The sequence below is a fragment of the Taurulus bubalis genome, assembly GCF_910589615.1.
Source record: "Taurulus bubalis genome assembly, chromosome: 1".
In the NCBI taxonomy this organism is placed as follows: domain Eukaryota; kingdom Metazoa; phylum Chordata; class Actinopteri; order Perciformes; family Cottidae; genus Taurulus; species Taurulus bubalis.
Genome location: NC_136589.1, coordinates 48,202,312 through 48,215,343, shown reverse-complemented (window position 1 = coordinate 48,215,343; position 13,032 = coordinate 48,202,312). Strand labels below are relative to the sequence as shown.

Here is a 13,032-nt window from a genome sequence, read left to right as displayed (position 1 = left end):
GAGTCATCATCGACTCTTCTATGGGAAACGGGGAAAGCAGTTTTAAGAGGAATAATCATCTCATTCTCCGTTTACAAAAAAAGAAAGAAAAACAATTAAGGACTCAACGGGGAAACCCACAAATTCACCTGAGGACATCAATCAAATCTTCAGAAGTTTTTATGCCAATCTATATTCATCTGAAAAGAATGCAAATAAAGAAGAAATTAACTTATTTCTCAACAGCATTGATCTACCACAAATTAACAAAGAACAAAATAACATACTTGACTCACCATTAACACAGGAAGCACTTTTTGCTGCCCTCAAGCTTATGCCCAATAACAAAGCACCAGGACCTGATGGCTTCCCTGATGAGTTCTACAAACACTTTTGGTTCATTATAGCTCCACTCTTTAACAACATGAATACAGCATGTATATCACTCCTCCTCAAACCAAACAAAGACCCAACTCATCCATCTAGTTACCGCCCCATTTCACTCAATGTATTACAATCATCACTAAGGCACTAGCTCACAGATTAGAACAAGTCACTCCATCCATAATTCATCCAGATCAAACCGGCTTTATCAAAGGTAGACTCTCTTCCACTAACACACGCAGACTGTTTAATTTAATGAATTACTCATCATTACAACAAGCCAAAACCATCGTAGACTCCTTAGATGCAAAATCCTTCGACAAAGTGAACTGGACATTTCTCACCAGCACCTTAAGATTTGGCTTTGGGGAGTCATTTATTAACTGGGTTAAGATTCTGTACACTGCACCTACAGCCACTGTCATCACCAATGGATACAAAAACCAAAAACACAAGGAGGACTTGAAGCCCCGCATTTTTTCCACTACTCACTAGCAAATCAACTTCAATATATTCTTAAATGGATTCACCCCAACCAATCAGATTACACATGGTTAGATATAGAACAGACATTTTGTAAGGACATTCAGATTTCAGACCTCCCATTTCTCAGCCAATCAATCAAACGCCATCCTTGCTTCAAAACACTAACAATAGCAGAGACTCTGACAGCCTGGTGGAAATTCCACAAAATCACAAACATCACCTTTGTGCCTTCAAATTTTACACCTATAATGGAACAATCCTGACTTTCTCAGCCACAATAAACCTCTATATCTACACACATGATCCGCTAAAGGCATCACTCATTAGAAACACATCTTCAATAACAATACCCTGGTTTCATTCCCCCATTTGGTTCAGAAGTGTGGCATCGGGATCAATCACTTTCTGGAATATCTGCAACTCAAATCATCCATTCAATCCAAATGTAACATTAAGGCCACAAATCTAGAATTACCTCCCATAACTTCACTATTAATTAATATCACTTGCTTAAAAAAAAAAATCTCAAAAATTTGTAGGATAATATCACAGTCTGACCAAACACTATCCATACCGTCAAGAAAATGGGAATTAGATTTATCCATCACTCCTGACTTCTGGACCCAAATCTGCAATAACATTTACTTCATGACCAAAAATGCAAATTTACAACTAATACAATATAGAATACTTTTATTTATTTATTTTTTAAATGGGATTCACATCAGACATCTGTCCACAATGCACTCAAAATAGTCTGGATAGCTACGTTCACATGGCTTGCAAAAGTATTCATACCCCTTGAACGTTTCCACATTTTGTCACATTCCACGCCACAAACATAAATATGTTTTATTGGAATTTTATGTGAAAGACCAACACAAAGTGTCACACAATTGTGAAGTACAAAGAAAATTATACATGTTTTTAAATTTTTTTCACAAATAAAAAACTGAAAAGTGCAGTGTGCAAAATTATTCAGCCCCCCTGAGTCAATACTTTGTGGAACCGCCTTTTGCTGCAATTCCAGCTGCAAGTCTTTTGGGGTTTGTCTCTACCAGCTTTGCACATCTACAGACTGAGATTTTTGCCCTTTCTTCTTTGCAAAACGGCTCAAGGTCAGTCAGATTAGATGGAGAGTTTGTGAACGGCGGTTTCAGATCTTGCCACAGATTCTGGATGGGATTTAGGTCTGGACTTTGACTGGGCCGTTCTAACACATGAATATGTTTGTTTTAAACCATTCCATTGGAGCCCTGGCTTTATGTTTAGGGTCGTTGTCCTGCTGGAAGGTGACCCTCCGCCCCAGTCCCAAGTCTTTTGCAGACTCCAACAGGTTTTCTTCCCAGATTGCCCTGTGTTTGGCTCCATCCATCGTCCCATCAACTCTGACCAACTCCCCTGTCCCTGCTGAAGAGAAGCACCCAGAGCATCATGCTACCACCACCATGTCTGACAGTGGGATGGTGTGTTCAGGGTGATGTGCAGTGTTAGGTTTCCGCCACACATAACGTTTTGCATTTAGGCCAAACAGTTCAATTTTGGTCTCATCTGACCAGAGCAGCTTCTTCCACATGTTTGCTGTGTCCCCCACATGGTTTCTGGCAAACTGCAAACGGGACTTCTTATGGTTTTCTTTTAACAATGGCTTTCTTCTTATAAAGGCCAGATTTGTGGAGTGGAGCCCAATAGTTGTTTTGTGGACAGATCCCCCACCTGAGCTGTGGATCTCTGCAGTTGGTCCAGAGTCACATGGGCCTCTTGGCTGCATCTCTGTCAGTGCTCTCCTTGTTCGGCTGTGAGTTTAGGTGGACGGCCGTGTCTTGGTCGGTTTGCAGTTGTGCCGTACTCTTTCCATTTCCGGATAATGGATTGAACAGTTCTCCGTGACATGTTCAAAGCTTGGGAAGTCTTTTTGTAGCCTAACCCTGCTTTAAACTTCTCCACAACTTTATCTCTGACCTGTCTGGTGTGTTCCTTGGACTTCATGGTCCTGTTTGTTCCCCAGTATTCTCTTCACAAACCTCTGAGGCGTCACAGAACAGCTGTATTTGTACTGAGATTAGTTTACACACAGGTGGACTCTATTTAGTCATTTGGTCAACATTCAATCATTCAGCAGTCATCAGGCAACTTCTGAAGGCAATTGGTTGCACTCAGAGAAAAGGGGCTGAATCATTTTGCACACTGCACTTTTCTGTTTTTTATTTGTGAAAAAAATTTAAAATCATGTATAATTTTCTTTGTGTTAGTCTTTCACATGAAATTCCAACAAAATATATTTATGTTTGTTGCGTGTAATGTGACAAAATGTTCAAGGGGTATGAATACTTTTACTTACATCTTACTTGATGTTATGTATCGTCTTTTTATTTTTACAATAATAAAAAAAATTACAAATTGAAAAAAAAGGTAATGTAATTCTCCACCACAGGACGGAGATCGTTTTAGTTTTAAGCAAATACGTAATTGTGTGACTGTAGCCTAAACAGTGTATGCCGCATAATACATTTGTTCAAAAGATAGTGACGATGATATGAAAACAGAGCGAGTAACCTCTTGCCTATTTTGGCGTTTTGACCACCTTTGAACACATACGGTTTAGCAACATAAAGGAATGTGAAAGTATTTTTCACTGGGTCCTTTTCTTTTAAAGCCCTTCCGGCGAGACCGGAAGTATATGTACATTTAGTAACCTGACTTCGCATTAGAAGCATCGTTGGATGATGTGCATACTGAAGGTAACGGTGTTCTCTGAAGTACAAAATACATTGTAGGAATGGCCAAGCACCTAGCAAATGGTAGGTATGGGAATGGAATGGGAACAAGGTACTTTGTGTTTTATTGGGTTTTGATCATACGTTTTGTGACTTTGTTTTAGTTAACCTGTAAATGTGTGGTTGAATGTATGTAATAAGATGCTAATGTTAGCTAAAATGTTCACACTCGTAAGAGCTAATTTTTTGTTACATGTGTTCCAAAGCGCTTACGTTGATTTCGGGAGATGGATTGAAAAAGGAGAAATTAATAAATTTATGTTCATCAAAAAGGCTGATTCTGGAATCATCAGTACGCTTTTACCATCGTCCGGCTGGGGTCCGTTACACTGGGAAACTATGAGATTTGGGGTTATTTTCCTTCCATTACACATCTTCTTTCAGACTACTGGAAAGAAAACATCCAAAATACACATTTTAGGTGATAATTCTACTAAACCTTCTCTATTTGTGTCTGTAGATTTCTCATAAATTCCCCATGGCATTTGCATAACATTTCAGATGACTTATCTTTATTAACTGAGAGTTTCATGGTGGTATCCTTGAATTCATTTTCTTACCCTATTCACATACAATCAATATTTTTAAATGGCCGCTTTATCAAAATCATTTCTTTCTCATACAAGTTTCTTTACAGAGGGATTTGTCCATATATTTTTCAGAGCCCGATTAATTTTTTAAATCGCCGTTTACAAAGTCATAGAGTGATACAAAGTGATCTCCAAATTCCCTCTGTAAAACCCTTTGGCTCTAATGTGTCAACAAAATGCAACAAACTATTTTTTACTTGGCTTTATCCAAGGTTCAGATTTCTGTTCGCAATTTGCAAAAAAATTATAATATAATGCCTCATTTGTATTTTTAGACATACATTTTCACAATATGGAAAATAAGACGCACACAACTGACTCACAACTGCCCTTGGACAACGTGAAGGCGAATAGACGGTCCCACAAGAAGAAGATAGGTTAGATGCTGGTTGTTGACACAACATTTAACTTACCTGCTGTAAATGCGGCACAGACGCCTGTTGATAGAACGATCCAATTTGAACCTGCGGAAGTCTTCCCAGATATTTTTGGCAGCCGTCACGGACAGCACCAGTGTGATAGGAGCCAAAGCAATCTCTGGCTGGAAGGCCTCCACCACAGGAACAAAGTTCAGAGCAGCAAGGAAGATGAAGTAGATATTGCCAAAGCGATGGAGCTGCTCAAACAGATTCTTGGGCAGGAAGGAGAAGAGAGAATACTTTGTGGTCCGGATCTTGTTGCTTTTGTACAACTTCACGAGTTGACTCAGTTCCTCATTCTCCGTGCAGGAAGGTACTACCGTCCTCATCTTCCGGAGGCGCTCCTTGGAAGAGTGAAGACGGAACGGACAATCCAAGCTATACATGAGACCACTGTTCCCGTGGATTATCCCCTGCCGGTCTATGTCTCCAATGTGGAATATGCTCCCCTGTCCCTCCAGAGTAAAGACATGGACATGACAGGCAACGTGGGAATAGGAGGGATAAATGCATCGTTACTACCTTGGTGCTGGAATTCACCACCACTCCTCTAGAAGCCACTTAGGCCATAAACAAACTCAAGGTACAAGTTGTACAGCTGATAGGGGAGAAGAAAAGGTGCGGTCATTGGTTTCCAGCCAATCCTTCCAGATCTGAGCAGTAGTCCGATTGATATATCCAGTAGTGAAAATGAACAGCATGGTTTGATAAATCTTCTTGTTGATGCAATAATACTGCAGATTCTGAAGTAAACACACAGAACAGTTATGCTGAGGTTTCCACTACAACATTGGGCATGCTCAATGGAGGAAAGGGTTACTTTCTTGTACCACACAGATGTCATAGGGGCAAGGTTCGGGTGGACGGTGGGCGTAAAAAAACAGGACGTTAACACTCACTCTTAGCAACTTCTATCCCCCACCTGGTTAGAGTTGGGTTACTAAAAACACAGTCAAGACAAATCAAGGGGAAAGACAGTCAGAGGACACGGTTTTCCTGCCTCTACACTTCCTCTAACGTCAGATTGCAATGCCTCGTTGTCTCTCTTGAGCTGCTGGAGCTCCTCTTTAAGCTGCTGCTTAATGGCCAATTGACTGCAGTTCACTTTTGCTGCTGGATGCCGGATATACTAACGTTACAACCTAACTCTTCTTCACTACCCTGGAGTCAAGCCTATTAATCAACCCTAAACCTAATTCATTTGAAAACATTTTTCTTCGTCTTTGACACCCAACCTTCTTGTTATGGTGTATCACGCCGCAGGTCTGTATTTCCTGGCTGAATTTTTAACAAGTTTAGTCAATAAAATAGATAACTTATTGTCAGTGATTTTAATGTTTACATAGACATTGATAATGATAGCCTCAGTACTGCATTTATCTAATTATGAGTGGACAGAAACCCACTGCAACACACCCTCAACCTTGTTCTGGCGTATTGAATTAAATTGAGCGATTCCATCTACATTGAATTGAATATCATGACTCAGTATAACAGAGGACTGCCCTCCAACATTGACCATCTTGACGATAGTGCTACATGCTTTTCCCCTCTAAAAACGACAATAATCAACCAACGGTCGTTAGCTTCATGGCATAACACTCAAACATGCAAATTAAAGTAAACGTCACAAAAATACTAAAGGATATGGCGTTCCAATAATTCTGAAGATTCTCTGCAATTGAATGTACACTACCGTTCAAAAGTGTGGGGTCACCCAGACAAATGTTCAGTTTCTTCCCAATTTCATGGAATAGCCTTTATCTCTAAGAACAAGAACAGCCTGGAGAGTTTCACATGAAAGTTCTCTTTTTCTGGCCATTTTGAGAGTATAATGGACCCACAATGTGATGCTCCAGATACTCAACTAGCTCAAAGGAAGGCCAGTTTTATAGCTTCTCTCACCAGCAGAACTGTTTTAAGTTGTGCTAACATAATTGCACAAGGGTTTTCTAATCATCCGTTAGTCATCTATGCGATGAGCAAACACAATGTACCATTAGAACACTGAGTGATAGCTGCTGGAAATGGGCCTCTATACACCTATGTAGATATTTCATTAAAAACCACCAAGAATAGTCATTTACCACATTAACAATGTATAGTGTATTTCTGATTAATTTAATGTCATCTTCATTGAAAAAAAACAGTGCTTTTCTTAGAAAAATTTCGAAGTGACCCCAAACTTTTGAACGGTAGTGTACATTTTGAAGTAATCAAATTATGCCTGTTATGGGCATTGCTTTTCAGAGTGCATGCCCAATTGGAACAGACCGATCTGGTTCTGGGAAGTGCCGCTTGAAACACAATTGCCCAGAGGAGAACATTGCTTATCATCTGAAGGCCGGTAGAGGTTCACTCACCCACAGAACACTTGCACCACGTTGTTGTTGACCTTCCTGTCGAACAAGTAGCGTCTGTAGTCTTCCAGGGCATCTTTGATGGCAATAACAGAGAGTACAACCAGCAGAGGAATCATGGTAATTTCCTTTTGAAAGGCTTCAACAACTGGCACCCAGTTCAGTAACACCAGGAACAGGAAGTAGAGGTTGGCAGCCCTACAAAAGAAAGGAAGCAAGTTGGTGTAGAAACTAAAAAGAAACAACAGATGCTGTGGAAGTACAACCAAGTGCTACGATCATTTCCATTGGTATATACACATATGTAGACATACATATATACACACACATATCTGTACATAGTAGTCAAAGCTTTATAGTAGACTTTGTTTACGTTAACCATGTTCAGCTTGTTGAGCCGTGTGGAGAACACTACATAGCCGTGTAAGCTTTTATAATAAAAGTGATTAAGGGCTAGTTAATCCAAATTACGAAATATCCACACTGTGAGAGACTGATCAAGTAGTTTTGAATCAAAAGAATGGTTCATCTTAGTTAATCCCACAGATTTATTGATGACACACTGATCTTGTTTTGCGATACACACCCTGTTCAACAAAGCCAGGAAGTACAAATCTGACCTGTGGAACTGCTGGAACAGGTTCATGGGGATGAAAGTCAACAAGCTGTACTTGGTAGTGCAGATGGCATTGCCCTTGTAGCTTTTGAAGACCGCTTCGGACTCCTGTTTGGGGGGCCCATGGCGAGCAAACACAGTTCTCCGCTTCCCATGGTCCGTCTCTGGAGAGCTGTGGCCGTCTAGGGAGGTTTTGCTGGGCAAGCCATCGGGGGCAGAGTACCAGCCTCTTCCGGAGCTTTCTGCCAGTAGCTGCCGACAACGATGTTGCACCCAGTGGAGGCGCTCCATCTGCAGAGACTCTAGCGGAGCTGACCCCCCTCTTCTGTGCTCCACACTGGATTTCACAAAGTCCTCATCCTGCAAAGAGAGAATCTCAGAATCCTTTCTTTCTCTACTTTGTTCTTATAGGCAAGTTTAAAGCATCAGCAGGTGCTATTCTATGCATTTCAAATTAAAATCCCATGAAAAGACACATTCACCAACAATGTGTTGAGAGACCGAACGCTCAATAGTATCTGATACCATGCTTGTTATCTGATACCATGCTTGTTATCTGATACCATGCTTGTTAGGGGATCAATATTTTTAAAAGGCCTTTAAAAAAAATAAAAGTAGATGTTTTCGGGATTACTTTCAGCAGTGGATTAAACCACATGTGGTGTTCTACTGAGTATTTGGAGCAGCGGGACGGTGTTTGAGATAGAGTCCAAATAAACTACAGTATGTGTTGGTATGTGGTTGATATTGGTATGTGGTTGATATTGGTATGTGGTTGATATTGGTATGTGTTGGTAATGAAAGAACATGTCCCCCAGTGCAGCAGTGTGACTCACTGATGGAGTTTTGACAATAGACATCTATAGCACAGAGGATGAACCAGGCTTTGATACACACAGAATACTTGGTGGTAGATACATCAAAATGTATTTACCATCACTCTGATCTTACCCAAACAATACTGAGTTATTGAAGATTAAAACGTTTGGGGCGGGATGTCAAGAAAACAGCATATGTTCAGAGTGAATTAAGGGTTGATTTTAACCAGACCAAAGATAAAGACTAACCAGGACAGTTTTAATTATTTTCTGTCCAGTTTGAATGAAGTATGTTTTATGATGAGTTAACATCGCAATTAAGCCACCCTTTGTTCGGTGACAGAGAGAAACTTTGATTCAGAAGGTGCATGGTTGTATGTTTGGAGAATATGTCGAAGAACATTTCCTTTCATGACATTGAGAGTTTATTTAATTGACTAAAAGAAGCTAATAAAGCTGGGGAACGTAGCAAACACACCTCCAAGCTGAAACCATGGGGACACACACACACACACACACACACACACACACTTTGGAAGCAATAAAATCTTTATCTGGAAATAGGAATGGTATTGACCCTTGCATTGTCAATGACTCAAATGACATCTGACAAAGCCATAATGCTTGACTGTTTTAATGAGTACTTCATTGCCTCGGGTTCCCTGTTTGACACTGAACCATCTACATGAGAAATCCCCTGCTTGTTTTGGTGTTGAGGAAACTGTTAGTCAGTCCTTCAGTCTTAAGCCTGTTACTGTCACTGAGGTGCACAAAGCCCTCAAACTTTTATACACAGGAAAACCGGCAGGTCTGGACAACCTAGAACCATATTTTTTAAAGTTAGCTGCTGATTTTATCGCACCCCCTTTAGCATATCTTTTTAATCTCTCCTTAGTCTCAAACGAAATTCCTCTTATATGGAAGTCTGCCTTTGTTCTTCCCCTGTTAAAGGAGGAGACCCCACACTTTTAAACAATTACAGGCCTATCTCCAAACTGTCTGTTTTAGCTAAGACACTAGAATCCTTTGTGAGTGAGCAACTTAAGGAGTTTTTAATCTCAAACGATATTTTATCTGATTATCAATCAGGTTTTAGAAAAAAAACATAGTACAACCACAGCAGCATTAAAAGGTAGTAAACGGTTTTATTGAATCTTTGGACAACAAGCACCACTGTGCAGCCCTTTTTATTGACTTGTCCAAGGCTTTTGACACTGTCGATCATGCCATAATGAAGCATGGACTTCTTGCTATTGGACTGTCGGAACAAACTGTCTGTTGGTTTGACAATTATTAATCAAACAGATCCCAGTGTGTCCAGGCTGAAGGCATCACCTCTAGCTCTCTTAAAGTAATAAAGGGTGTGCCTCAGGGTTTGGTCCTAGGACCACTTGTATTCACAATTTATATAAACAGTATCGGTCAAAATGTGCCAAATGCAAATGTTCACTTTTATGCAGATGATACTGTAATCTACTGCTCTGCTCCTACACCGCATCAGGCTCTCTGTCAGTTGCAAAAAGCCTTTGATACTGTTCAACACACTTTGTATGAGTTGAAATTAATTTTGAATCCTGACAAAACAAAACTGATGATGTTTTCAAACTCAAAGAAGAAGCCACTGAACCTTCCAGCTGTAATTACATTTCAGGGCAATGTGGCTGAGTCTGTGTCGTCATATACATACTTGGGATTCTTAATGGATGATTCTCTCTCTTTTAAACCTCACATTCAGCAACTTGTGAAGAAGTTGAAGGTGAGGCTGGGTTTCTATTTCAGAAATAAGTCTTTTGATGCTAAAAAGAGACTTGTTGCTGCTACTATGTCTGTGATTGATTACGGTGATGCTTTATACATGCAAGCATCTTCTCAATGTCTTCACTCCGTGGATACTGTCTACCATGGAGCACTGAGGTTCATAACAAATCTTAAGACCCTTACTCACCATTGCTCCCTGTATGCTAGGGTTGGTTGGCCTGCATTGTCCATCCGTAGGCTAAATCATTGGCATGTCATTATTTATAAGGCAATTCTTAATGTACTTCCATCTTATCTGTGCAAGTTAATTTATCAGAAAAATGCTGATAGCTCCCGTCTTCGCTCTGTGACACATGCACAAGGCCTACTCTTGTTATCTGTCTCCAACGTCCGCCTCGAAATGGGAAAAGGGGATTTTAGGTTTGCTGCTCCTGCGGCTTGGAATTTGCTGCAGACTGATTTGGGTCTCCGGGAGCCGGTCTCTTTAGGTGTTTTTAAAAATAGATTGAAAGAGTTGGAGGAAGGTTCATCTGGTTGTAGATGCTTTTGACTGAGGATGTGCACACACACACACACACACACACACACACACACACACACACACACACACACACACACACACACACACACACACACACACACACACACACACACACACTGCACTGCACACTCTTTCCTTTGTGGAACCTCCAGTAATTCTGGGAGGAAGCTCCTTTTTTCTTTTTACAAAGCTTCATTATAATGAGCAGACTAACATTACATACAGATAAAGCATGGCATAGTAGTTCATTTCTTACGTAGCAGAACGGGACAACAAACTGCATTTCTGTTGTAAAATGACAATAAATTGACTTAGTAACCTTGTGCAAAAGTCTCAAATTAAACAGGTTTTATTATTCTCTTTGTTGTTTGAAATGGACTATTATTATTATTATTATTATTATTATTATTATTATTAGGTTTTCCGAGCAGTTGACAGCACTGTTGCAAACAGCATGACCGAAATACAACAGAAATCAAAGCCTGCCATGAAGAGAAGCTACACAGAGGCTCTGTTAAAAAAAAATAAAAAAATCACATAACATACAAATGTACTATTCATACGTATTATGACATCAAACTGAGTGTGCTTCCAAGTTTAAAATAGTTATATTTCATCAAAAACACTATATTCTACATGTCTCATTTAAAACTATACAGCTTTATGCAGGCAATGTAAAGGAAGATGTAGGGGTTGAATAAATAGTCAAAGTGCAGTAAAGTACATGGATGGGGTAACAAGTGAAAAGAAAAATGATGTTGCGTGTTAGTCTTTGTCAATGAAGTCAGAAGTTCTCCTCCTCAAATGCCAACATGGAGCCTCTCACAGAGCTGTGTCACATGCCGAGCTGCCAACCACACGGCTTACATAATGACACTGAAACTACAGCACATTTAGAGTTATTGTTTCTTTCATGATATCAAAGGAAAAATAGCATACAGGCCTACAGCCTAGATATAGGAGTGTTGTTGCTTGGTCACTGCTGATGATGACTTTTGGTCAACTACTTGAAAACATCACGAGCACACATGTCTAAAGGTTGACAGCTTCAAGTCATGCCTGCAGCGTCCTTCCTGAGACCTGTAGGAAGGATTCCACCGGCGCTGTCCGCAGTCTCTCAGCCACCAGCAAAGTGTCCACAACGCTCCAATATTGGCAATGCTTTACAGACTGTCTCTCTTAATGTGACACGATGTGATAGTAGATTGGTGGATGGAGGAGATGAAATGAGGATATCCAGTATGAGCTAACTTACTGAGCTAGGATGAAGAAGCTACCGTTACATAGCAAATGCTAAATGTAATAGCAGTTATACAGCTCCACTCAAAGCACTGTAACACTACATGTCATTATTCCCATTCACACACTGATGACAGGGGCCAAAGTGCAAGGTGCCTCTACCCATCAGGACTAACTAATCATTCACACACCGATGGAACAGCCTTCAGGAGCAACTTTGGGGTGAAGTTCTCTTGCCCAAGGACACATGGACATGAACTAGGCTAGAGGACGACCCGCTCCACCCCTGAGCCATGCGTGACCGTGAGCTAGGGCTGTTGTTAGGGCGGCTGGAGCTCAGGGGGATGAGTGGTCGTCCCGCAACCACAAGGCAGCCGGTTTGATCCCCAGTCCCCCATAGCTCACATGTCAAAGTGTCCCTGAGCAAGACACCGACCCCCAACTGCCCCCTGGGCGCCCCACAGGGCTGCCCGCCGCCCCCCAAATGCAGAGAAGAATTTCCCCAAGGGGATTAATAAAGTGCATGTTTCTTTCTTTTCTGTCTGTTTACCAATCATGGGATGGAGCCATACAGTAATGATGATTCCTCCACAAACCACATCACTGGATGCTTGATTTGATCAACTACAGTTCTATTGGATGTAATCTTTTAACCGCAGGCTCAACTCAAACCACAGCTGTCAGGCATATTGTCCATCAGTGTTTCTAACTGAGAGTATCCAGCCCACAATCACAACCCATAGACTGGACCGCTAACCCGAGCTATCCAGGGATATAGCCCTGGTACAGCTGAGTGATGATCATCTCTGTAGCGCTATGGTGCACGATGACCTCTCCTGACCTTAGGTATCGACACCCGACCGTCTGAAGTGAAAGTGGTTCTAACACGCCCACTTTAATGTTCTCCTTTTGCTAATTGTTTACCGTGATTGACATAAAGGAACACCTCCATTCACGCCTCTCTTCCTGAAAGAGAGCCGGACTCATGGCAGAATGTTGTCTTCCGGGCAGAAAGGGTTCGTTCTTACCCCGAACCGAGAGGAGCAAACTTCCGCTATGAGCCGC

At 41.0% G+C, this 13,032-nt stretch overlaps 1 protein-coding gene across 1 annotated transcript in view; it reads right to left on the bottom strand.

The window, feature by feature from the left end:
- Window positions 1-13,032, bottom strand: part of atp10d (ATPase phospholipid transporting 10D) — a gene marked incomplete at both ends in the record, with an annotated part of 38,080 nt that overhangs the window by 24,725 nt on the left and 323 nt on the right. Inside the window, 2 exons of the mRNA XM_079214406.1 lie at window positions 6,999-7,193; window positions 7,616-7,971. Of these exons, the coding sequence (XP_079070532.1) occupies window positions 6,999-7,193; window positions 7,616-7,971 (551 nt within the window). The remainder of the gene's footprint in view (window positions 1-6,998; window positions 7,194-7,615; window positions 7,972-13,032) is intronic.